The sequence below is a fragment of the Pristis pectinata genome, chromosome 9 (genome assembly GCF_009764475.1).
Source record: "Pristis pectinata isolate sPriPec2 chromosome 9, sPriPec2.1.pri, whole genome shotgun sequence".
NCBI lineage: Eukaryota > Metazoa > Chordata > Chondrichthyes > Rhinopristiformes > Pristidae > Pristis > Pristis pectinata.
The window spans coordinates 14,057,872-14,085,591 of record NC_067413.1 but is presented as its reverse complement, the minus strand read 5'-3'; the positions used below and the strand labels follow the sequence as shown (position 1 = coordinate 14,085,591).

Sequence of the window (27,720 nt, the reverse complement as noted above, 5' to 3'; positions counted from 1 at the left end):
GACTTTTACCCCATTTTTTGCCCAGGAAAATGAGCAGAATGAGAATCGATTTCTACCCATTTGTGTTTCATGACAATTCATATCCTCAGATCTCTTTCAGTGACTTGTTTAATTATTCTACTATTTCTCTCCTTCCTACAAGCAATATTTTACACTTGCCCATATATATTAATCTTCACCTCCAATTGTTCTTCCTATTTCCTTGTTTAATAGCTAACTTTACAATACCTCATATCAAGGATATCAAGTACATTTGTTTAAAATTGAATTAAGGTAGGACAACTCTTGTAATTGCATCACCATTATTTCTTCTGATATGAAGAGGCTGTAAAATTGTGAAGGCCATCGCTGTGATAAAACTGGTTGGTGCACGTCATTGGATGATTTGTGCGTTTGACATGCAGATTAGTTATTGAAGGCCCGATCCACTTCCCTGTGTCATGCACAGAGAACTTCCAGATTTATATTGGTTCTTTTCCCCTATCAGCAATGTTGTCTATATGTAAATAGAATTCAGAGCTTTGCAGCAACATTCAGTCACATTTTGTTTCGTGTAGAAACAGTAACGCCCCTGGTTATAGCAGAAACTGATGAGGTTGCCACCTCTTTTTAGATGAGAATACCAGGACTTAGCAATACCAGAACCTTTTGTTTTTTCTCCATTTTCTCTGTCCTTGGTGGTAGACTTATAGTCCATGCTATGCCAACAGAGGTCCACTATCTTCTCGGGGGAACCTGTGCCTTCTTGCCAATGACGAGTGGTCCCCTCGTCTCTCCAGGAGACAAACCAAGCAAGCACTGAGCAGGGTTCTTTGGGATAAAGAATTCAGGCATCTTCCTTATGACCTGCTGGACTTGTTCATCCTCCTCCATCTGTTATTCCATGGTCCACTGCCCTCTCCTACTGGATTCCTTCTTCTCCAGCCCTTTGCCTCTGCTACCTCTCAGTTTATTACATCTTACCCCCCCCCCCCAACCCACCTACTTACCCCCTCTCACCTGGACTCGCCTATCACCTGGACTCGCCTATCACCTGAACTCACCTATCACCTGCCTGTGTGTGCTCCTCCCCCTCCCCCCACCTTCTTATCCTGGCTTCTGCTCTCTTCCTTTCCAGTCCTGGTGAAGGGTTTCGGCCCAAAACGTCGACTGTTTATTTCCCTCCATGGATGCTGCCTGACCTGCTAAGTCGCTCCAGCACTTTTTGTGTATTGCTTGTTCATAATGACAGCTTTGTGTGGGTATGACCAGAATGAGTCCCTCCAGCTGTCATCTGCAATGGAAGGATGCAGTTTGGTGTGTGGTGTGGCACAATAGAGTAGCGGAGAAGTTATTGGGCTGATAGTCAAAGGCCACTGACTCAGAGATGTGAGTTTGAATCCCACTACAGTAGCTGGGGAATTTAAATTTAAGGAATTAAATACATCTAGATTTTTTAAAATTATTTCATCACTTAGGGTGACCATGAAACTACTGGATTGTTGCAAAACTCCACTTGGTTCACTGTGGCCTTCAGATAAGGAAATAATTTATAAGGAAATGGCCTATAAATAACTCCAGAGCCAACAGTATGATGTTGTCTTAATGCTCACTTTGGTTCAGAAACCTACATGGATGGATAATAAATCCCAGTATCCCAAGTCATGTCCCTATCCCATGAGTGAATAAATACAAACAAACACATGCAATGTATGATTTGGAGTTAGCTTTCAGCACTTTGCTGAACTTGATAGTATTCACTGCCAAATCCAAGAACTTACTCATTCCTGCTCCTGCAACTATCTGTTGAGCTCCGTACTGCCTGTAGACTTTCTTCTCCATCCATTTATAAATGTGCCCAGAAATGTGGCTGTTAGGGGTTTCACAGAGGAAGCTGGGTCCTGCTAGCCTCCAAAGTATTGCAGAGTTGCAGAGGTTATTCCTTGTGGGATGATAAATCTCTGAAGATCCCTGTGCCATTTATGTATTGGTAGTCAACATGTTGGAGCAAGGGAATATTTGTTGAGTAACAGACAGAAAATGCATGAATTCTTTCCTTGTGGAATGATCTGCCACATTTTCAGTTCATCACTAAGCTGCAGTGAATCCTTTTGGAAATTCTCCATTCTGCCATTACAGCAAGAATCTTAATGTGTCACTTGAAGTCTTTAAAAAAGCTTTCAGCCTGTCCCCATGACTCTCACCAATTTTTACAGATGCATCATAGAAAGCATCCTATTTGGATACATCACAGCTTGGTACGGCAACTGCTCTGCCCAAGACCCAAAGAAATTACTGAGAGTTATGAACACAGCTCAGTCCATCACGAAAACTAGCCTCCCATCCATTGACTGTGTCTACACTTTCCACTTCCTCTGGAAAGCAGCCAAAATAATCGAAGATCCCTCCCACCCTGGTCATTCTCACTTCTCCTCCCTCCCATTGGGCAAAAGACACAAAAGCTTGAGAACACGTACCACCAGGCTCAAGGACAGCTTCTGTCTTGCTGTTATAAGGCTCTTGAATAGATCTCTTAAATGCTAAAGATGAACTCTTGCTCTCTCAGTCTACCTCATCATGGCCTTGAACTTTGTCTACCCGCTCTGCACTTACCCTGTAACTGTAACACTGTATTCTGCATTCTGTTTTTTTCGTTTGCGTGATCTTGATGTGCGTCTGTATGGAATGATCTGTCTGGATGACATGCAAACAAAAGCTTTCCACTGTATCTCAGTACATGTGACAATAATAAACCAATTACCCATTACCACATACCTCCAAGTTGAGTGTGTTGTCGTGACTGTAACTTCTCTCAGTCTGTTCTGATGTTTGAGAGTTGTGAGTGAGGAGGTTGGGGGAGAATTCCTGGGTCCATTCCCAGCTCAAAGTTTAATTGGGAGGTGGTGGATGTGGGTTTGGGATTTGGAGTTTTGATGGAGAGGCAAAGGTTGTGGAAGATGTCTGGGCCAACGGTACTTGGATCTGAACTGTCAGCAATAATGCCTGATAAATGGGAGACTCGATGCTCCTTAACTCCATCTCATTTCTTTCACTTTGAACCAAAAGTGGGCACGACCTACTTTGAATCTTCTTAAGGTCTGTGATATTTATTTAATAACCAACGATGGCTGTTTTCTTCTTCAGATGATCATTCTCGGGTCAGACTGCAACCATTGGAGGGTGACTCAAATTCTGATTACATTAATGCAAACTACGTGGAAGTAAGTGGCTAAAAGCTGGGGTGTATCTTCGAGGTATTCTTCAGCTAATTAAGGGCCAGTGTAGGTGAATAGAGAACTCTTTTACATGTATGTTCCCAGATCAGGTGGGACATGGAACAAAGGCAGATTAAAACTCCTTTTACTCTGCTAACAACTTAAAAGTCTCTGAACAGCGTGTCACGCTCTTCCCAGCATGACATTTGCTTTTCCCGCACCTGCCATTCTGTGATTTCACAAAGAGAGGCTCCTGGTTTAATGTTAATTAAAGGCAGTTTTGTTCAGTGACAATGTGGCTGTCAGAATCAGACTATTGATTGGTCAATTTCTAGCAGATACCCTTTATCCTGAGCTGTGGGTTGAATTATTGTGCCACAGGGGGTTCTTTTAAGTAAGGTTGAGCCCCAAGAGGCAACGAATACCCGTGATTGCCTTATGTAAGAATGTAAATTCATTGTTGATCATTCTGGTTCACAGCTTTTCATGGAATTGTAACTACTTTCTGAAAGAACAGAGATGTGGAAGTAGTGTATTGTTCTGTAATGTTGACCAGAAGAATTCTTTATCCATTATTGGAGAATATTATTTTGCATCCAATCCATCTTCTACCTAGCCTGAGAGTGCCTGAAGCTGGTACTGAAAGATATGGATTTTTCAGTTTATTTCACAGTGATGACGTCTCTTAAAGTAATTTTGTGAAGGCTCATGTAAACCAGTGGAAGCAAATGGCTTCAGCATGTACAAAACAAGGATTGTACTCTGAATTGCATACACCCCCACCCCCATGCAATACATCTGTCCGAAGTTCTGAGAAGTAATTATTGGGCTGGTTAACTGCATGTGTGGAACATGGTTATCTCAATTTTTAAACATTGAAAAGTCATCAGGTATGAGGTACCTTCTAAAGTTTATTATTAATATTAATAATGAAGGGTTCATATGGAAAGAATCTGTAGTATTTTAATGATGGTTTCCCAATGACAAAAGGACAGGGGAGACATTTGTCTTTGGTTGCTCACATCAAAGACATACAAGAGTATCACCTGGCAGTTGAATTCACCTTCTGTGCATTCAGTTGATTAGAGGCAATGGAAACCAACCATTGAGGTCTACACAACTGCTGGGTGATACTCTCACATGCCTTTAATACTCATGGCCAAAGGCAACTTTCTCCCCCTAGACTTATGTTTAATGCAACAGAAATTAATAGTCTTATTTTTGGCTTTATTTGAAAGATAATCAATAACCAATAATCACCAAGTAGCAGGGAATTAGAAGGACTCTAGTTTGCTTTCTGGTCCTATATCGAATTGGAAAAGCAAAAAAAAAACACGGATGCTTGAAATCCGAAGCAAAAACCAAAAATGCCAGAGGTACTCAGCAGGCCAGATTGCATCTGTAGAGAGAGAAAACCTGAGTTACAGGCTGATGAACTTACAACTGTGCTGGCCAGTTCTGATACAAACAGAAAAAGCTGGTTATTGAAATTGCTGAATTCATGATTGAGCGTCGAGAATTGCAATGTGCCCAGGTGCTACTCTTCAGGCTTACACTGAGCTTCTCGGAGCAAAGTAGGAGGTCGAAGGTAGGGTGGTTACAGTGGGATTGGGAGGAAGAAATAAAGCAACAGGCTCACCTTTCTGCAAATCAGATGCTATCGACTAGATAGAAACAAGTCCCATCTTTGAAAATAAAAAAAATATATGTATATACCTTTAGATTTATAAATATAAAAAGAGAAATTCCTGAAAAATATAAAAGAGATTAACCAGCATCTGAACATATCTGATTTCCAGCCTGTTGAGCTACAGAAAATGAGTCTGTTTGCAATTTTTTTTCTTCAGAAGCATTTTGGCAATTTTCAATTGTTTTGATTCTCAACACTTTTATGATATGACTGTATTAGAACAAATAAAAGCTCTCTTGACAGGAATTCCTACATTATCTTACTAAGCTCTTATTTGCTCTTTTAGGGCTATCACAGACCGAACCACTATATCGCCACACAAGGTAAGCAAGTATATAAACCTCTGTAAGTGATACATTCATCTATATGAGTAAGCAAAATCAGGCTACATACCAGACAATGTACATATTTTACATAGACTTGGCTACTCATCAACATGTAAAAAGGGAAGTGCAGCATGCGTTATGTTGACAGTACAGAAGCTTTTCAAACAACGTGGAGTTCTTTAATTTCTGGGATATTTGGGCTGCTGCTTCAGAATGGCTTTTTTCAACAGCAGTGTAAGATAAATGTGACATTGAGCAAGAAATGTTGTGGTCCTTTTCCTCATTCTCCCTTCTCTGCTACCATCCCCCTTCTTCCCCCCACTCTGAGAGAGAGGGGAAGAGATAAAGTCAGTGTTGGACCCCCCTGGTTGGATGGCAAAGCAGAAACCATTAACTGCCGGGATTCAGAGGGATCAGGCGTGCCGGCAAACAAAGTGCAGAAAGTAAATACATTCGAAAAGTCTAGCATGCAATTAGAAGGCATTTGGTATGTTGGCCTTTTATTGCAAGGGAATCTGAGTACAAGAGCTAGGAATTCTTGCTGCAATTGTTTAGAGCTTCAGTGAGGCCACACCTGGAGAACTTGCTGCAACACTGGCCTCTGCACCCCAGGTAAGACTTACCTGCTTTTGTGTATGTTTGTTAGGTTGATTCCAATTATGGATCATCATATGAGGAGAGATGAGTGAGATCAGCTGATACCAATAAGATCACCCCTCATTCTTCTAAATTCCAAAGATAAGTCAACCCTTTTATCCTAGGAATTTGCTTGGAGAAGCTCTTCTGGACACCCTCCACTAGTACATCCATTTTTAAAGGGGACCAAAACTATGCACTATTGCTGTCAAAGGGACTCAAAGTCCCTTGTATAATCAACACTTGTTACCTTCCTGTTGCCTGCATCCCTACCATCAACCACACAGTGTACACCTTTGAGGAGCATCGATGAGGTGAATGCACTCAGTCTTTTTCCCAGAGTTGGGGTATCAAGAACTAGGTTGCACAGGTTTAAGATGAAAGGGGAAAGCTTTATGAGGAACATGAGGGGCAACTTTTTTACACTAAGGTTGGTATCCATGTGGAACGAGCTGCCAGAGGAAGTGGTTGAGGCAGGTACAATAACAACTTTTAAAAGACATTTGGCCAGGTACATGGACAGGGAAGGTTTAGAAGGTTATGGGCCAAACACTGGCAAATGGGACTAGCCTGAATGGGGCATCTTGGTTGGCATGAACTAGTTGGGTCAAAGGGCCTGTTTCCGTGCTGTATAACTCTATGACTCAATGAGACTGAGGATAATGGCACATGTAGAATTTCAAGAAGGATAAACAGGGTAAATGCTGAGTGGTCATTTCCTGTTTAAAACCAATGGGCATAGTCTTAGAGTAAGAGATCAACTATTTAGGAATGATTGAGAAATTCTTTTACACAGAGGGTTGGAATGTTCAATCCCAATTCCTGTGAGTGCTCATTCATTGAGTATTCTCAAGCTTGAGCGTGTTATATTTTTGCAGTCAAGGGGAATCAGTGATATGGGGATTTGCCTGAAAGGTGGAGAGAGTGTGGAAGAAACTAGGATCTTATTAATGACAGCACAAATGAGGAGGGCCATTTGGCTAACTCCAACTCCTATGGACTGGATGGAATTGAAGAGAATGAAAAGTGATCACAGGAGCCAATGGCATCTTTGAAGATCTCAGGAGAAGGAAGCTTGGACATGGGAGTAAACGTGAGGAGTTGCTAGGGAAGCAGTCCCTTTGGAACACTGAAAGGGGAAGGACAAAAGAAGTGACTTTAGTGGCCACATCATGTTAGGAATGCCAGAGGATAATGGAGGCTGGTGGATAGATGATGAAGATGATCATGGGAATATTGTCCTGGTAGAAAGGGAAAGAGGAGGGAGGGAGTGGAAGGGGCACAGCCACACACACTGTGAACAACAGTGAAGGGGGTTGTCAGTTGAGAGAAAAGGAAGGTATATTGGAAGCACTGTAAGGAAGGTGCCATCATCAAAGCAGATGTGACTAAGATGGAGAAACGCTCGGAATGGAAGGGAACCCTTGCAAGAAGTGGGATGGGAGGAAGTGTAGTCAAGGCAGCTGGGGAAGTCGAGTTCATTGAAGATATTGATCGCTAACCTAACCATGAAAACGGAAGCAGGGAAGTCAAGGAAGGAAAGGTGAGGACGATGGAAATTTGCAGCAGGGGTGGTGAAATTTTCCACCTCAGGGTGAGAGCAGTAAATGGCACAAGATGCAGAATCAGTATATCAGGAACAAGGAGGGTGAGAGGACTTGAGTAGGACTGGAGCAAAGAATGTTCCATATAACCCTCAAAGATGCAAACACAACTTGCATCCTTGGCAATCTTTTTTGGAGAAGGTCATTGGAATCAAAGGAGAGGTTTCTCAACATGAGAACAAATTTAACCAGGCAAAGGAGGAGATTAGAAGATGGCAACTTTTTGGACCTCTGTTCAAGGAAGAGATTATCGGAAAGTCCTCAGATCATCCTGGTAAGGGATAGGAGACTAGAGGTATTGCGCCCTGACATGATTAGGAATAGGAAACTATTAAAGTCCGCAGAAGATGCTTGAAGTGTTGTCAATGTTTTATAGACAATGGGAGAAAAAAATAGTCAAGGCAGAAAGAGAAACAGCCAAGGACATGTTGAAACATTGGGTACACTGGAGCAGCTCTGCTTGTGGATCCCAGGAAGGAAGCAGAAATTGGCTAAACATGTTTGATATTAGAGGTGGGAAGATCTCCAGAGCAGACGAGAGGAGTGGCACCTGGGAAACTATGACCTTGTGTTCAGTAATGGAGTCATGATCTGGGGAGATACAAGTAGGTGTTATAAAATTTGCATTCAACCTCTGCTAGATAACAGCAATAGCCCAATGAGCAAATTGAATGAGTGCTGCAGATTCAGAGTGGGAACAGAGTTGAGTCATCCCAGTGAAATGCAGACATCCCAGTTAACCAACATTCAGAGTGAAAGGATTCATGGAGGGTGGGTGGTCAGTACTGGATAAATCAGGAAGAGTGAAGATTCCACGAGCGAAAGGTGGCAGGAGAAAAGCTCAATATCACGTTACCCCGGAGGGGGATGTTAGGGGTTGAAGCAAGGAGATCAGCAGGGGCTGATTTTTGTCAGTTTTGGAAAAAGGAGGTCAGAAGGATTAGTGAAAACACAGAAACAGTTTAGATTGGAGGAAGGCATGGAATCAGATGGACAGGGATGAGGAAGAAAGATCCGGATAAACATTAACATCCCCCAAGAATTGACAAAGTTTGAAAGGGCAAAAAAGTAGCTTTTGGTTCTGCCTACCACCTTGTCATAGAGCTTTCCTTCCGTTCCCTCTCATCCCCACCATCTGCTCGTATTCCTACATCCTGAAAGTTGCTTCTTCGTCCTGGTTTCTGAGGGAAGGTCACTGACCTGAAATCTTTACACCGGTCACTCTCAGCAGGTGCCTAAACTGCTGATCATAGAACATAGAACTGTGCAGGATAGGAACAGGCCCTTCGGCCCACAATATGATGCCAAACAAATTAAACTAATGACACCTAATTAAACTAATCCCTTCTGCCTGCACATGGTCCGTATCCCTCCATTCTCTGCATATCCATGTGTCTATCTAAGAGCCACTGAAATGCCTATCATATCTGCCTCCACCACCACCCCTGGCAGCACATTACAGGCACCCACCACTCTCTGTGTCAAAAACTTGCCCCGCACATCTTCTTTGAACTTAACCCCTCTCACCATGCCCTCCAGTAATAGACATTTCCATCCTGGGGAAAAAGATACCAGCTGTCTACTCTGTCTATGCCTCTCATAATGTTATAAACTTCTATCAGGTCTCCCCTCAACCTCCAACACTCCGGAGATTATTTCCAGCATTATCACTTTTTGAATCACCTTTCCCGAATGTTGTTAATCTGTAATTGATCGCCACTGATCAATGATGTACAGAATTATCCAATGTAGTTCTCCAGCAGGAACACATAGTTGGGAAGCAGCTCACTGCCCTATTTTGTGGTCTTCTTGTTCATTGACATGGCTTTCGGCAACATATGGGCAAAATAAACTCCATCCTCAATAAGGCCAAGCCATACCCCAATTAGATTGCCATCAAATAGCCCGAATGTTTCTGCCATGCAAGTACATTCAGAAACATTCAAAAACTATTATAAACAGTCAAACTTCAACAAACTCTCTTTTAGATAAATAAAGATTCTAAAATCTTAAAGAAACAGAATTCCTAAATATTTATAAATATTTCAAGATGCTCAAACAATTAAGGAAAAAGTTAATGCACTTACAGCCGTCCCTGCCATAGAAATACAAAGGGGCAGGGAATCTGCTGAGCTTCCTGTTTCTGCACTGGGCTGCAGGAGGTGTACAACATTGGAGCAAATTTGGGCAAACGGCGGTAAGTCACTGACCACTGTGTGTACTCCCACACTTACATGGAAATCCCAAAGTTGCTCATGGTTTTATACTGAAATTCTAACATTTTTCTGCAAAATCTGGGCCTTAACTCTTTGTCCCAGCGGTCACTGGTAATTAATTGAATTGTCCCACAGTGTCACTCTCTCGTAAATCTCTATCTAGTCACGAGATCCCACCACAATAAATTCAAGTTCATCCTCACCATTATTCTGTAATAAATCATAGTTAAGCCATGGCATCAACCTAATAATTCTGAGTTAAACCACAACGTCACTCTGCACAATATCCAAATCAAACCAAAGCATCAGTGTGCTAAATCTGTCAAGTGTTAATTTCTCACTTCATTAATCTGTTTTCAGCCAAGTCCAGTCAGAGTGCTACTCTGAATAAATCTGACAGAGTGATGCTGCCGTGGAGAATTAAGGGGAAGCATTGTCACAGCGCAGGCAATAAATTTGATGTGGAGACTCCATGGTTTTTGTCACATGCAGGGTCGGGTTGTGGGGTTGATGAGAAAGAATAAGTGGTGAATTTCAAACAGAAGTAGAAGATGCCATAATGCACAGCAGGTAGATCAGTAACTGGAACATGGGAGCCAGACTAATGCTTGGGGTACTCTGTGACCTGCTGTGTATTTTTCTGTGAACTTCACTATTTTCTATTTTTACATCAGATTTCTGCAGTGAAGTTTCTGTAATATAAAAGGTCAGAAACACATGAGGTGGAGATTGTAGGTGAGGGGGTGGGGTGGCAAATAATGTTTTAATTCATTTATGGGATGGATGTTTTGGCAGAAAGATCAGCACCCCTTTTGAACAACATCAGTTCCTCAGCTGAAGGGACTCCCATAATACTATTGGGCAGGAAGTTCCAGGATTTGGCTCCAGAAGCAATAAAGTAGTGACGGTATATTTCCAAGTGAGGATGGAGTGTGACCCGAAGGAAGCCTACAAGCTGTGGCGTTTCCATATGCCTTCTGCCCTTGTCCTTCATGCTGGTGGAGGTTGTAGATTTAGGAAGTGACGTAGAAGGGATTTGACAGTTAAAACAGTGCATTTTTCAGATGGCACATGCTGTAACGATAGTGTATCAGTGTGACAAGGAATTAATGGTTAAGATAATGAATAAGGTACCAATCAAATGGCCTGGACAGATTTGAGTATGGATGAAACTGTACTCATCCAGGTAGGTGCAGAGTATTCCTTTGCACTCTTGACCTGTGCCTTGTCGATAGTGGAAAGGCTTTGGCGAGTCAGGAGATGAGTCACTCAGGGAAAATAAAGCACCAGCATTCTGGTCACAACAGCAGTTTCTGAATGAAGGGTGAAACTGACAGCCTAGTTGGTCTGGAAAGTTGCTCAAATGACATTGTACTCATTCATCATCCTTGCTCAAACCATAGCACAGAATTTCCCTGGAGTTCTACTCAATGACATCTAATTGTTTCACAATTTTTATTGAGTTCTTGTTAACACAAAGTCTTGATGCACAAATGTAAATGGATGTAGCTGAAATTGGCAAATGTAATCAGTGGTAATAGACTTGCAATCTGGTTTTAATAGACTGGGGAGTTACATAATTACCTGTTCATTAGTGTGTTGCCATTTCTGTGGTATGCTAGGATTTATTAAAACCCCTGGGCTGACTTTCAGTCTAGTACTGGTTTGCAAGACAACGGCAAGGTGAAGTTATACTCTAATCTGTGATCAAGGTGTTATTTCTGTTGGGAACAAGATAACTTATCATGACATTTCCACCCCTTTCATCTCAGCCACACAATAATGATACCGTAATGCTCAGATTAAACATGCGTCTTTGGAACACAGATTTCACAAACTCGCGGCTGTATTCAGGTTGTAAACTGATCCCAGTCAGTAGCATGCTCACCTCTGGATTAAGAAAAGTGTCTCCAGCTTGACATTCCCATGTGCTTTGGTGTTGGTGGGTCCATTTATTGCATCAGTATTTCTCCACGGCCCTGCAATGCATGAAATATATTGTCCAAAAAGCTCCATCTGTCATCCAAGTCACCTTCCTCCTTTACCTAGTGAGATCATAAACAAACTTATCTCATGCTGTTTGCTGACCTCAGAACAATGATTGGGCATTAAAATTAACTTTCAGTTCTTAGAGAGACCCTGAAGCCATTATAAGGTGCCAAATGGTCACAGACAAAGATGAACACACAGACAAATTCATGTGCATATACAAATGCATGTACATTCCTGTCATGTGCAAATGCAATATGCATTTACGTAACATGGTTAAACTTCCCCAGGGATTTCACATAAAGTGATATTGGAACAGCCAACCAAATGGCCAGTCAAAGGGTATGAATTTAAGGAGTAACCAAGGTGAAGAAAGAAGCAGTGACAAGGATTCGGGAGGGTATTCCAAGGCTTGGGTGAAGGCAGAGCCATCAGTGGTGGAATGATGGAAATTAGGAATGCCTCAGAGCCCAGAGTTAGTGTAGGGGTAAGTGGCAGAAGACGTGTCGTCCCTGATTCGCTCTTTGGTCATTGAGAAAGAGAACATGCTGGTGTATGCAGCATGTTTGACAAGGTTTACCCTCAGGAAACTTTATCTAGAGGAGAGCATTACGCTACACAGGCAGATGGCCAGACAACGCCCTATATGCAGAACCTGAGTACAACATATATTGGCCCTCTTCAAGAGATCTGGTGAAATAAAATGAGCCAACAGCACCATTTATTAGATAGCTGGCCTGTGCTACAAATTCAGGTTTGACTGTTTTAACTTCTTGCGTTCAATTAGAACTTCAAGGAGGGGCAAATTAGCCACCATGAGTTTCCCATTTCTATTGATATTTTAATTAAAATATCCAAACCCTGGAAAAAATTGTCCCACCAAAAACACTGGACCAAATGGATAATATAAACATTGCAGTAAAAACTTTTAAACAAATATTTATGAGTTCCTTCAGTTCTGAGACTTCCCTTGAGTCCATTCTAAACAAACACACCAAGAAGTCCAAAGCTAGGATAAACTTCAGCAAGCCATGTTCATTTCAATTATTTTTACTTCAAAGCTGAATTTTAACAAGGTTCATGGATGAAATGGATACAAATACTTCAGCTCACCAGAAGAGCGGGGCACTGGGGCTCTGAAGGAAATTAGCCCCTGGGAGTCCACTCCCAGTTCTCAGTCTCTTGATTCCTCTCCACTACTTGCACAGTTAGCCGGTCCCACTTAACCCTCCCAGCATACAAGACAAGCAAACTCAGTCCTAGGATTCCAACAGCATCAGAACACAGGCAAATTTGGAAACTCTCAGTCAAAGTAATCACAGCTCGCCATTTTCTGAGGTAGATGATAAAACAAGTGCAATCCTTAACATAGCTGTAGAGTTTCTGACATGGATTAACAACAGGAAAAGATATCTTGATGTCTCTCAGGCATCTGCTTCTCTGTACCATAGATGAGTGCAGCTTTTCACAGATTACTTTCTCACTGGCAACCCCATGGGGAGACCCATGAGATCTGTCTTGCTATTCAGACATAGTTAATGAGAGTGTTTTATTGAGACAACAGATTCATCTCATTAGCACAGATCCTAAGAGCATGTCTACCTGCCTCAGCAAACAGATGTTTTATTGGCTCTGTCAATGTGCTTCTGAAACAACTGTTAAGTAAATAGTGCTCCTTAAGAAAAAGCACAATGGAAAATGTGAATGCCAGATCAGGACTGCATAAGCTCTGGAAGCAAGTGGAAGGAGGTGTTCTAGTACTCCATTAAGCAGGAAGCAGAGAGAAAAAGTATATTGTATGCAGTTGAAAATAATTGTGTTAACAGATATCACAACCTGTTAAGCGGGGAGCAAGTTTAAAGGTGGCACGGTGATGCGGCAGTTAATGAACCTGCCCCAAAGCTCCAGTCACTGGGTTTGATCCTGACCTTGAGGTCTGGCTGCTTGGAGTTTTCACATTTTCCCTGTGACTGTGTGAGTTTTCTCCCACGTCGCAATGACATGCTGATTGGTTCATGTAAATAGGTTAACGCAAATTACCCCTCAGTGTAAGGTAAATTGCAAATGAATCGGGTGAAAGGCGTGTGAGAGAGAATAATTTGCAGGACTACAGGGAAAGTAAGGAGAGGAGGAATGAGACGATGGGATTGCTCTGCTGGGAGCTGGCATGGACCCAATGAGGGGAGTGGCCTCCTGTGTGATAGTAAGTTGACACGCAGTTAAGCAGAGGAGTCAAAAACTCTAGAACATTTCTAGTAGCAGAGAGATACTGCATTCTTACCATGGGGGGGGGGGGGGGGTGCAACAACAACTTACCATGATGACAGGGCTGATATTTAAGGAGAGATTTGGGTCAGTTAGGCCTAAACTCACTGGAGTATAGAAGAATGAGAGAGGACCTCATGTTATAAAACTCTTAACAGTCGTGGCAGACTAGATACAGGAATGTTCCCAACAGCTGAGAGTCCAGAACCAGAGGTCACAGCCTTAGGATGTGAATCCACATCAAGGTGTCAAACGAGAGACTGGAGCAGGCTTACTTCATGCAGTTATTTGCTGTGTAAAGACACAAGGCACTGGAGTTCGGCTCTTCCTGCTTTATTTGTTTCTCAAGTTCTTGGGTATGCCATTTAGAGCTGAAAAGAAGAGAAATTTCTTCACTGAGAGGGTGTAAACCTGTGGAATCTCCCATCACAAACAGCATTGGAGGCATTAAATATATTTAGAGTCATTGAGTAATGCAGCACGGAAACAGGCCCTTTGGCCCATCTCGTCCTCACCGACCAAGATGCCCATCTAAGCTAGTCCCATTTGCCAGCATTTGGCCCATATCCCTCCAACTGTTTCCTATCCATTTAGGAGAGAGGGAATATATTTCTTAGTGCTCAAGGGGTGCAGGGATAAGGGGAGAAAGAAGGAACAGGGTACGGAAGTGGGTGATGAGCCATGATCGTGAGTTGTGGAGCAGGTCCGGAGAGCGAATGGATGACTCCCGCTACCTGGTGGAAATAATGCCAGCAGACCTGGACGTCAGCCTGGGCATCGTGATGTTCAGAGGATGATGAAGTTGTCGCTTTAATCAAACAGAGTGTCTGCCTTTGATGTGTAGCATTTAATTACTTCAGTCACAGTTGTTTGCTCTTCTCCCAGCACTGCGGCACAAGTTCAGTGGCTGGCGACCAGGAATGAAGAAGTGCACATGCCAAAGGGTGAGAAAAAGTAGGTAGAGAGAGACATACCAAGAAATTAGCTGGAGTGTAAAGTGGGGAATAAACCATGAAAGGAACCTCAGTAACTTTTAAATCAAGTAAAAGTTCAGGTTTATTGTCATTGGCATACATACACAGGGTACAAATGGTATGAAAATTAGATTTTTTGCAGCATCAGCACAGTATATCACGAACTGTTTAACCCTGATGTATATTTTGTTTCTGTGCCATCAATTCTAGAGGTGAATTGTTAGGAATACCCAAATAGAAGACACATTCTTAGCCTAGAAGTCTGCTCTGTTTTAAAAAAATGGCTGCAACTAGCCTTGAATGAAAATAAATCTTCAATTGAACATGCCTGTGAAAACTCCTTTGAAGGGAGTTAAAAGCTTTTAAAAGCTGCATTTTAACAGCTCACTTGTCATGTAGACTTCTTTGTAGACAAGCATTGAGTAAGCACATCTGTAACTCTAATCTCAGAAATCATCAACTCATTTTAAAATTTTGCTGCCTGAAATTTGTGCACAACGAATCATGGTAGAAAGGGTTGCTTCAAACGGTCTTCAGTTCCAACCTCCTGACAGACTGACAAGTTCTACCCTCACTGTTATTGTTATAAAAAGCTGACAAGTTGACACATGGATTGAATCACCAGCTGTTAATACACAAAGGTGACAGCGTTTTTGATGATACACCCATTAGTCTGGGCTGGATTGCAACACAGGACCCAGAGGTGAAAGCTACAACAAAGTACTCTGTAGCCCAGTTCTCCCAAGCATGTTTATTAGTCTGTCTTTGTTTTGCTCTGATGCTGTCTTTTTCATTTATTTACTTGTTCATGGGATGTGGACATACCAGCACGTATTGTGCATCCCCAATTGCCCCTAAATAGAGGGGGCAGTTAAGAGTCAATCACATTGGTGCATATCTGGTTTGCAATGTCAGCGTAATCTGGCAACAACAGCATAAACTTCAGAGCAACCAAAATCACCCTTAATTGGATTATTTTATGAGTAGATTGCTTCTTGTAGTCATGGTGGCTAACAATATTTGAAAGCTCTCCATCCACTTTTTAATAGAGACATTATTTACACATTCATTAGTCATGTTAACCGATAAGATTTCTATCAAATTTTCTCTGCAGGCAGCAGGAGTGGGAATTTTGCAACAACTTGGGGATTGATATTGAAAACTAGAGAAACAAATAACGTAGGCGGAGTCTAATTCCAGTGCCTTGTGTCTTACATGTCAAATCACTGCATTATATAAGCCAGCTCTGGTCTTTCATTTTACTCTGTGACATAGATTCACCATTAGGTGTCCCATGACAGTACCAGTTTAGCACCAGAGACTTTCGTCATACTGGTCCGCATTGTTGGGAACATTGAATAAAATGGAAAGCTATGCAGAAGCAAATCAATTAGAACTGAACATGTTAAAATGCTTCACCAATGGCTCAATGTAGAAGCAATCTAACGTCCCACTCTAACCACCCTAGCCCCACATCCTTGCAAATTCTTTCCTTTCAAATACTTATCTAGCTCTCTTTTGAATGCTAATTGAATCTGCCCCCACTGCTACCCTTGGCAGTGCCTTCCAAACCCGAATCACTCGCTGTTCCATAACAATTTTCTTCATATCAGTTTTATTTTGTTATCAGCTTCATCTATGCCTGCTGGACCTTGACCCTTACACAAATGGGAATATATTTCTCTCCATCTATAATTCTTTATGATTTTGAATACCTCTATCAGATCCCTTTTTCAGAGCTGTCCATTTCCCTCCACAGATGCTGCCTCACCCGTTGAGTTCCTGCAGCATCTTGTTTGTTACCCCTTTTCAGCTCTTCTGTTCCAAGGAAAACAATCCCAGCTTCTCTAGTCCATCCACATTTTTAAAGCCCTTCATCCCTGGAATCATCCTTGTAAATGTCTTCCGCGTCCTTTCCAAAGCATTTACGTTTTTCCCAAGTGAAGTGCTCAGAAACGGACACAATACCCTAGCTGTGGCCAAGCCAGTGTGTTATAAAGGTTCATCTTGACGTTCTTGCTCTTGTTCTCGATGCCTAAAGACCAACGTTCCATGTTTTTCTTTAACCACTTTCTCAAACTGTTCTGCCAATTGCTACAAACTAGGGACGTATATTTTGCCTCCCCACACCCAATCTGTTTTCGTGCCCTTCTTAGTATTGTGTGCTCATACACCATTGTAGTTTGGTATTCCAGACACAATTGTAATATAAAGCGTAATGTGTTGTGCTTTCCTTTATAAGCACAGACTCATCATTCTTTAATCTCAGTATCAGTTTATTAAACTAATGATTGAAAATTGGATAAAATCAGTCGTTGCTAAGATGCAGTTGGTAAGTTAATTGGCAACTATAAATTGTCCCAGTGTGTAGGTGAATGATAGAATCTGGATGGAGGCGAGGGCAGGCATGGTAGTGTAGCGGTTAGCGTAACGCTATTACAGCACCAGCGACCCGGGTTCGATTCCGGCCACCGTCTGTAAGGAGTTTGTACGTTCCCCCCGTGTCTGCATGGGTTTCCTCTGGGTGCTCCGGTTTCCTCCCACATTCCAAAGACGTACGGGTTAAGAAGCTGTAGGCATGCAATGTTGGTGCCGGAAGGGTGGCAACACTTGTGCGGGCTGCCCCCAGAACACTGTAAGCAAAAGATGCATTTCACTGTGTGTTTCGATGTACATGTGACTAATAAAGATATCTTATCTTCAAGAATGCGGGCAAAATAAGACATGGGATGAATATAGGATCAGTGTATGTGGGTGGTTGGTGGTCATTGCAGACTCAGTGGCCAAAGGGCCTATTTGTGTGTTATACCTCTCTATGAATCTATAAGTCTGTTAACTTGCCTCTGGTTTCACCTGGGGTAAATCTATCTTTGAACACTAGTAACAAACAAGCTGCTAGAGGAACTCAACGGGTCGAGCAGCATCTGTGGGGGGAAAGGAATTGTCGATATTCTGGGTCGAAACCCTGCATCAGGATGGATCTCCTCCAGCAGATTGTTTGTTGCTCCAGATTCCTGCATCTGCTGTCTCTTGTGTCTCTATCTGAACACAAGGGTTGTATGCATGAGAGCTACTGGTTGTACTCACATCAGCATATTCTGTTTCACTAGAGTTAACATTGCTACAACCAGTGACCAATATCCTCGCAAGACTTTAGACCCAGTTACCGAAGGTGAAGAAGCAGGTCACTCAGCACAGCAGCTCACTGATAATCAAATTGACTGCAGAAACAGTCAGTTGGTCTGTTGGATCTGCTGGGCTCTGCACTGGCACTTACAGTGGGATGATGTTCCTGACAAGATACTGAGTTCTACAAGATATTTCTGGCATTTCCCAACTTCGTTGTCACGAAACTTGTAACTTCTGCGCAAGCATGCATGAACACGAGAATCCCAGACTTCCTGATAGGGGTTCGCTGGGGCTTGGCTGGTTACAGACTGCCGAGGGACTCCCCGCGCCCCCCCCCCCCCCCCCCCCCCGAGTCCAGTGATGGGGTGACAATTTCCTGCAATTCCCAGCACTTGCGCTGTAACTGAACCAGTTTATTGCAGTGCAGGAACGGCGAATCCACTTAAATGGAGAAGGATGGGTGCAAGGGAGAAAGGCAAGTTGTAATTAATTTATACATTGTTTCAAGTGTTCTCTAGTGTTTTAAGCTTTTTAAATGATGTTTTTAAATATTAATAATTCAAACAAGCAATTGATTGGTTTTGAATAGTTTCTGAATGTTTCTAAATTTCAGAGGCATTCAGAAATATTTAAGATTTGGAAATTTTGACAGCTGGCCAAGCATGGGGCGTGGTTTTACCAGATGACAAACCTTTTTTTAAGTGTCCCTGTAGCAGGGCTTGTTCTGGTCCCAGCACATAATGAGATTTATAAAGAGCATGCTGCGGGATCCACACAACATTAATGTGGGCTTAGCAGGTTGGTGCGTGGGGACCACAGGCAGCTCACCTCTGCCAGGAACATTTTTGCCTGTAGGTTATTAAACACCCATCAAACACCAGGCTAGTTTCCAGATGTAGTTCAGTATGGAGCTGATTAAGTTGCAAGTCTGCTTCTGTTCAGCCATGCTCATAAAATCTCAGTGAAAGTCTAGGGACAGAATTTTTTTATAAGTGCTGTCCTTTATTAATAGTAAAATATAATAGTAACTCAAAAATTTCTTTTTATGCCAAGAAACCTGTTAATAAAAAAGTGAGTAATTAGAGCAGGAAGAACTCTCACTAGATTTTCCTTCTTTAAATAATTCTTGTTGGACACCAGACATGTTCCAGAAGTTACTGTGATGCATATTTTCATTTGTACATTTAAAAACATCAATGTTGCTTGTAAATCTCTATTTCTTAAATTATTCTTAAAGTTAGGCCACAACATACCAAACTTTTCTCACTGCTGAAAATTCAAAGGTTAGACATGGCAAATATGTTCTGGACCTTTTATCAATATCGGGGACGGGGTAACCACTAAAGACGACGCGAGGTCGGGAATACAAAGCCTCTGCTGCACCATGGCCATTAGATAAGCATCAGAAGTTAATTGGAAGTCACAAAGTAACTGCTTGAAAGTCACAATTGTAGCTATTTGGCACCAACATGGAAACAGATGGATGTCCATTGTGAATAACAACTCAAAACAGTGGTTGATGGTAGCTTGGACCCAAGCCCCTTTAGGGGGCATAATATGCCACTTTGATGCCGTCGCTATAAGTGCTTGCATTTATATAGTATCTTTAACATATTAAATCTGACTGGCCCTTCACAAGATCATATTGACCACCAGTGCCATAGACAGCAACTACCTGATGGGGTACATTGTCAAAGCAGTTTAACTATCATTAAAATATATCATGGTACAGCTCAGCAGTCACTCACTTATCCTTATTAACACTATGGTGCAGTGCTGAAGGACTGCTGCTCTATCTGTGATGCTGTTAAATCAAAGCATTATCTGCTTTCTCAGGTGAATGCAAAATCCTGACCAATATTTAATTCAATTAACATTAAAACAGATAATCTGGCCAGTACCTCCTTTCACTTAATGCTGAGGCATTTCCTACATTACAATAGTAACTACACTTCAAAACCTTTTGCTTAATTGTAAAGAACTTTGTGACATCGTGAGTTTGTTAAAGGCACTATATAAATGCAAGTGTTGCTTTCTCATTGAGCAGGAGCACATATGGTAGTCATTAGTGTAATTTACTGTAGATTGTTGTTATGTATCCCCGGGAAATGTATGAAATCAGGCATGCATGACATTTAACAAGTAATGTGCTGTGGCATAATTTGTTTCCTGAAAGCAATTTAAACAAAATAGTTCTTAATTAGGGTAAAAAACTACCAGCACTTCATAATATAAATGTAGCCAATTTGCATATGTAAAGTCAACTATTGGAGTCACAGATCTGGAGATGGAAAGTGAATGTAAATGATACAGTGACAATTTATTTTTCAACTCCAAAATGCTTGCAGGGCTTAAAATAATTAAAGGTGAATGGTGAATGTTCGCCTGCTGAGCTTGGAATACAAGTGGTGTCCTAAACATCAGATATTATACTTCATGAGATTCAAGTCTCCTGACATTCCACTCACTGTAATTGCCATGTCTAGTTTTCTGTGATACAGGGTGAGCTCCAGCCCAATGGTATTTCTTGTATCAATTGACCTTTTTCACATTTGGTGTGGGTGAATGCAGAATTAATCCATCTTTGCAAAATGTAAATGAATAGATAGATGTGTACCTCTGTCTCTCCTGTTTTAGCAATAGACCATGCTGAAGTTATAAATGTGACAAAAGCCCCAGTGATCCATCCTTCATATTCTCCACTTAGTGTGTACATTGAGTCATACAGCAAGGAAACAGACCCTTCGGCCCAACTGGTCCATGCTGACCAGGATGCCCCATCCAAGCTAGTCCCAATTGCCAGTGTTTGGCCCCTAACCTTTTCAACCTTGCCTATCCATGCACCTGTTTTTTAAAAGTTGTTAATGTACCTGCATCAACAACTTCCTCTGACAGCTCATTCCACATACCACCCTTTGTGTAAAAAATGTGCCTCTCAAGTTCCTATTAAATCTTTCCCCTCTCACCTTAAACCTACAGTATGCCCTCTAGTTCTTAATTCCACAGCCCTGGGGAAAATACTGAGTACATTCACCCAATCCATGCCCCCTTATGATTTTGTACACTTCTATAAAATCATTTCTCAGTCTCCTACACTCCAAGGAATAAAGTCCTAGCCTGTCCAACCTTTCCCTATAACTCTGTCCCTCAAGTCCTGGCAACCTCCTTGTAAATCTTTTCCACATTCTTTCCAGTTTAATAACATCTTTCCTATAGCAGGATGACCAAAACGGAACACAATATTCCAAGTGCAATCTCACCAGCGTCCTGTACAACTGCACCATGACCACCCAGCTTTTATACTCAATGCCCTGACTGATGAAGGCCAGCGTACCAAAAGCCTCTTGTAGACAGACTGTACATCCTTTGAAAAAATGGCTTCATGATTCCTTTACTGATATACGATCACTTCACTGATGTAGGGAAATGTGGGCACAGCAAGGTCTCAAGGACAATTAAACTGTTTCTAATGTTGTTGGTTAAAGGAGTTATTTACATATAGTGACATTCTTGATAGCCACCTGGGGGGGCAGATGGATCCTCAGAAAGTTTATGCTGCACGAGAAGACAGTTTGTCCCATCATGTCCTTGCCAATCAAAAGAGGGCTTCCCAGCCTCATCCCATTTTCTGACAGAACTTCTGTCAACCCTGTGGATCAATGGTCTTTAAGTGTGATGAGGGTTTCTGCCTCGACCATCCTTTCAGAGATGTTTAATGCAAGTTAAGTTGCTTTCCAAGGAGAATTTATTTTCCTTGTCTCCTCTAATCCTTCTACCGATAGCTTCCATTCCGTGCCTCCTGGTTTTTGGCTTCTCAGCCAATAAGTCCTTCTTATTTAATCGAAGCCCCTCAGAAGTTAACACACTTCAATTAAGTCTCCATTCAGCCATCTCTCTTCCAAAGAAAACAACATTGAGCCATCTAAAACAGGTGCCTCATGTGAAACATTGACTGGTTTCTCTTTCCACAGATACTGCTTGATTAGCAGAGATTTTCCAGCATTTTCTATTTTTGTTTCAGATTCCAGTACCTGCAATTTTATTTGTTTTCCACTGGTCCATTTAATCTTTGCTTTTACTAAAACTTATCAGTCCTGACAATATCCTCCTAAATGTCTTCTGCACTCTCTTTCGTGCAATCGCGTCTATCCTGCAATGTGGTCAAACCATTGTGCATACATTTCTAGCATAACCTCCAAGCTCTTATTTTCTGTATTTTGGCTGAGCTTATAGAGGTGTATAAAATCATGAGGTGCAGAGATAGGGTGAATGCACTCAGTCTTTTTCCCAGGGTTGGGGAATCAAGAACTAGAGGGCATAGGTTTGTGACAGGTGAAAGACATGAAGGGCGACTTCTTCATGCAGAGGGGCAACTTCTTCATGCAGAGGTCAGTGCGTGTATGAAACGAACTTGCCAGAGGAAGTGGTTGAGGCGGGCACAATATTACCTTTCAAAAGACATTTGGACAGGTACACTGATATGAATGGTTTAGAGGGATTTGGGTCAAGCATGGGCAAATAGGACTACTTTAGATGGGCATCTTGGTTGTCATGGACCTGTTGGGCCGAAGGGCCTGTTTCTGTGCCATCTGACTCTATGACTCTATAATTAAGGGAAGTATCTGTTATACCAGTTTATTAAACTGTGCTATTGGATTTAACAATCTGTGGAAAAACATTCGAAGGTGCCTTTGTTCTTCCAGCTGAGTGGTGGTACCTTCATCAGTGTGGTATGCTGCTGCTTCTGCAGTCAACAGCAGTCAATCTCATGTAAACGTCCTATTCCGAGGCTTGAATTTACAACCTTCTAACAGGCATCACTGCCAACTAGCACTATGGAACCTTATATTACGATCTTCGTTGTATCCGCAAAGGGAACGATACTTCATCCCATTTGAGTGCCTGTTCAGGTATCACAATGCTGGAACACTTCGAAAGTCCAAGTGCCAAAATAAACAGGAACAGTCTAGATCGCCAGTGACCCTACATGTTGTCAAATTGCTTCCAAGGAAAGCAGCTTTGCAGCATCAACAAAGAGCAGGAATGGCTGCCAGGGAACAGAACAAAGGGACAGAGATTACTTTAATGTCTATCTTATGTTAAAATAACAGAGGGGATGAATACTAATGAAGGAATGCAGAAAAAGCATGACAAAGAAACTGAATCAATCAGTTTCTTTTTTGTATAAAAAAATCAAAGAACTTGTTAAAGATAACAGTATGAAAGTAATTTCACAGACAGCCTGGGTGGAACTGATTAACATGTTATTTTTGTAATACTTATTAAGTGCAACATTAAAGGAAAAATGCTTTCAAAACCATTCATTTCCATCAATTCTGGGCAGAAAGTAAAGCATTAATATTTCAAGAGGTAGTATGCTTCAATTGAAAGCAAGGCACCAAAGATTAAGTTTACTTCAGTGTAACCAGTTTTGGGATCAAACAGCAGAGACAAGCTGCTAATGAGAGCTCTGGAGAGGCATTGAACCAGCACAAAATGGTGGAAAATTGTGGAAGGAGAAAGAGCTTCAGAACTTTGCTTTTATGGAGTTCAACAGAATTCAAATGTTTCCATGGATTGCGCTCTGTTATGGATCACATGGCACTTTCAGGTTCCTTTTGGTGGTATCGAACGTTGATACAGACCTGCTTGAATTGAGGAGGTGGAAATTTAGATTGAAGGCTCTGGATCAAGGCAAGTCTCAGAACCAGAAGAAGAAGCTCTTTGAGGAGACCACACTTCCACAGAGGTCCTAGAGACCCTACTGTTGAATAATTCTGTGATTAATGCAACAATGCAATTGATCCATTCTCCCTGTGAGTCTTTTCCCACTCAAATATATCTAATGGTGAGGGAAATATTGATGGAGACGAACAGGTGGAGCTCTTAAAATGATGATCCCATAACATTGTGCCCTTAGGTTTGCTCCGTTTGTGATTTCCTATGACATGGTCCCTTAATTTACACCTATATCAGTTGGCAAAAGTACCTCCAGTGTCAAAGCTCAACATGAATGGCAGGCATTTAGATCCATGCTTGGACTCAGCTCCCTAATGGAGTGACAAATTCAGAATAAGGGCATAGAACAGCAACATCATTATTTCTTTATCAATGTGAATATTTTATGTCTCAAATTTATTTAATGATTTGATGGGAAAGTTTTTGTCTATTAAGGTGAAAAATGATCAAGCATAGTCATAAGATCATAGAAAATTTACAACACTCAAGGGGGCAACTCATCCTGTCATGATTGTTTCTGGTTGAGAAAAACTAATTCCACTTTCCACTTGATCCTTCAACTGCAGGTCACAATTTTTCATCCAAGCGCCATTTAAATGCCTCTCAGGCAGTGAGTTCCAGACCTCGAACACCTTATGGGTGAATAATCTTCCCTCATTTCCCCTCTAATCCTGTGACCAACTATAGACTGTGCTTCCTGGTTATTGACCCATTTGCATTTCTTAATCTTTAAATATTTGGTGCAACATGTGGGGATCATTCTCATAAATATGGTGCTATAATATGTCTTTAATTGAATTTTTTTCATTGAAATGCACAATGTTAAGAATTAAATTGCTTAATCACATTGCTTATTTGGATGTATGGACCAAAGATCTAGTTGCTTAATTTGCTGATGGTGCAATTAGAGATAGGAACATAAGTCATAACATGGGCATAAAGAGACTACAAAAGGAAATAGGTGGAATAAGTGAGTGGGGTGAGAGATTCCTGAGGGATTTGAGTATCCTAATGAATGATTTGTAGAAGGCTTGTATGTAAGTACAGTGAATGATTAGGAAAGTTAACCAAATATTATCTTGCATGTAAGGAGAGCTTGGACAAACTTGGGTTGTTTTTTCTGGAGTGCTGGAAGCTGAGGGGAGATCTGAAAGAAGTTTACAGAATTATGAGAGGCATTGATAGGGTAGACAGGCAGAGTCTTTTTCCCAGGGTAGAAATATCAGATAAAAGAGGACACGTATTTAAGGTGAGAGGGGGAAAGTTTAAAGGAGATGTACAGGGCAAGTTTTTTTTTTACACAGAGATTGGTAGGTGCCTGGAACAGGCTGCCAGGGGTAGTGGTGGAAGCAAACATAATAGTGGCATTTAAAAGGCTTTCAGATAGACAATAACATGCAGGGAATGGAGGGATATGGATCATGTGAAGGCAGAAGTTCAGTCTGAAGTTGGTATTGTGCTCGGTACAGACATCATGGGCCGAAGGGCCTGTTCCTGTGCTGTACTGTTCTATATGTTTATCTTTGTTTATTACTAGGGGAATTGAATACAAAAGTAGGGAGATTATGCTTCAGTTATGTAGGGCACTGATGAAACCACATCTATACTGGTCTTGTTTAAGGAAAGATGTTGGAAACAATTTCAAGAAGGTTTACTGAACAAATCCCTGGAAATACAGGTTGTCTTGTGAGAAAAGGTTGGGCAGGTTATGGTTGTACACGCTGAAGTTTAGAAGAATGAGAGGGGAGTTATGAAGCACACAAGACCCTGAGGGATCTTGACAGGATGAACGCGGAAAGGATGTTTCCTCTTGTGGGAGAGTCTAGAATTAGGGTCACAATTTATAAATCCAAGACAGAGATGAGTGAGAGTCCTTCAAACCCTTTCTCACAATGGGAGATGAGAGCAGGATCTTTATCAGAGGTAGATAAATAAGGGTGAAAGGTTACAGGGAGTGGACAGGAATGTGGAATTGGAATTGGTTTATTATTATTGTCACTTGTACCGAGGTAGAGTGACAAAGTTGTCTTGCATACCGTTCATACAGATCAATTCATTACATAGTGCATTGAGGTAGTACAAGGTAAAACAATACAGAATGCAGAATAAAGTGTCACAGCTACAGAGAAAGTGCAGTGCAGGTAGACGATAAGGTGCAAGGTCATAACGAGGTAGATTGTGAGGTCAAGAGTCCATCTTATTGTACTAGGGAACTGTTCAATAGTCTTATAACAGTGGGATAGAAGCTGTCCTTGAGCCTGGAATTGAAGTTATAATTAGATCTGTTGTGATTTTATTAAATGGCGGAACAGGCTTCAGGAGCCATGTGCCAACTCCTGATTCTAATTCATATTTTCAAATATTCATAAATTAAGTCAGCTTTTACCTCTAGAATCTTTTACAGTGAAAATCCAATCACTTCAGAGACTGGAATGTGGCCAGTGAGATTGCTGTCTTAGTTGCTATTTTAGTTACTCAGAATATAGAATAAAAGTTTAGAATAAGTTTCTGTCTGAATGTATTTTTTATCTTGTACTGATGCTTGGGATCTTTTAATCTGTGTGCAGGACCAATGCAAGAAACAGTCTACGATTTCTGGAGGATGATTTGGCAAGAAAATTCTGCTACCATTGTCATGGTGACAAACCTGGTGGAAGTTGGAAGGGTGAGTGTGCCTGAACGTGAAATGAATCTTCTTGAGAGACTTGTTATGGCTTCATTTTCACTGGATGGGGCAGAGTGATTTCTTTCACTGATTGTAACATTTAAGAGAAGTTTGGATAGGTGCATGGATGAGAGAGGTAAGGTGGGCTCTGGTCCAGGTAGATGGGACTAGGCAGAAGGCCAGGCCGGCATGGACTAGATGGGCTGAAGGGCCTGGTTCTGTGCCGTAGTGTTCTATGACCCGATGGCCGTTGGTTCCTGGGATGTTAGGCACCAAGGCCTTGGTTCTAGGCCTGAGCTCTGACCATGAGCATTTGACCACAGAGTGCAACGGATGTAAGAATGAGCTCTCAATATCCACAGTGTCGATGTCACTGGATAGGAGATAGAAGCAGGGGTGTGGTAATATTGCAGTTAAATTATTGAATAGCACTGGACTGAAGACATGAACCCAAATCCCACCTTAGTAGCTGGGGAATTTAAATTCAAATAATTCAATAAATCTTTTTTTTAAGTTAGTCTCAATAATGGTGCCCATGAAACCATCAGATTACTTTGGAAACCCACCTACCAGGTAGGCTGATGTGATTCAGCAATGGAATCTGCTGTCCTTAACTGGTCCAGCTGATGTATGATTCTTGACTCTTAGGTCTCCTCTGTTTAAGATCATAATTAATGGCAGCGTTGCCAGTGATATTTACATCTTGCAAATGAATAAATAAGTAACCAGTGCATAAACAAAAAAATCTGCTGTGAGCTCCCTGTAGCACGTTCACTCCCAAAGCAATTTTTAATCATTATAACTTAAGCATTCTCCACTCACCTTACTCCAGATAAGTGTGTGCCTACTACAGAGGATTCAAGAGCCACAGAAAGGTCTTTGGTTCACATGTCACTGCTTATCTTTACCAAGAAGCTCCGCTTGAATTTGGGCTCTGTTCCCTCCTTTTGTGCTGCCAGTAAAGGAATTGTTTTCCCAGATCCAGACTGCCCTCCCTATCCCTGATATCAAAGTCACAGGAAAGCTGTGTTTTGACTGTTTTCCTCTGATGAACCTACCCGATAAACTAGTTCTACAATGGCATATCATGTAGCTGCTCACATCTGCCCTGCTTGTAATAGGATTAAAACCTCTGATGTGCTATTAACAGAGATCCATCTGCTGCTTTTGCCAACCCTCCCATTGCTCTGAATCGCAAAAACACAAGTGGCAATTTTACTTAATGACTTTTCAATATGTTTAGCAGTAAAATATATTTAATTTAATGGATGGCTGAGGGTTGGCTGGCTGTCT

General features: G+C 41.6%; 1 protein-coding gene across 7 annotated transcripts in view; it reads left to right on the top strand.

Annotated features, from left to right (window-relative positions):
- The window catches only part of LOC127574151 (receptor-type tyrosine-protein phosphatase mu-like), a 746,263-nt gene that overhangs the window by 685,289 nt on the left and 33,254 nt on the right, over positions 1-27,720 (top strand). For all 7 annotated transcript variants that reach the window (XM_052022906.1, XM_052022912.1, XM_052022911.1 and 4 more), the window contains 3 exons: positions 3,124-3,200; positions 5,171-5,207; positions 26,330-26,427. In XM_052022906.1, the coding sequence (XP_051878866.1) occupies positions 3,124-3,200; positions 5,171-5,207; positions 26,330-26,427 (212 nt within the window). The remainder of the gene's footprint in view (positions 1-3,123; positions 3,201-5,170; positions 5,208-26,329; positions 26,428-27,720) is intronic.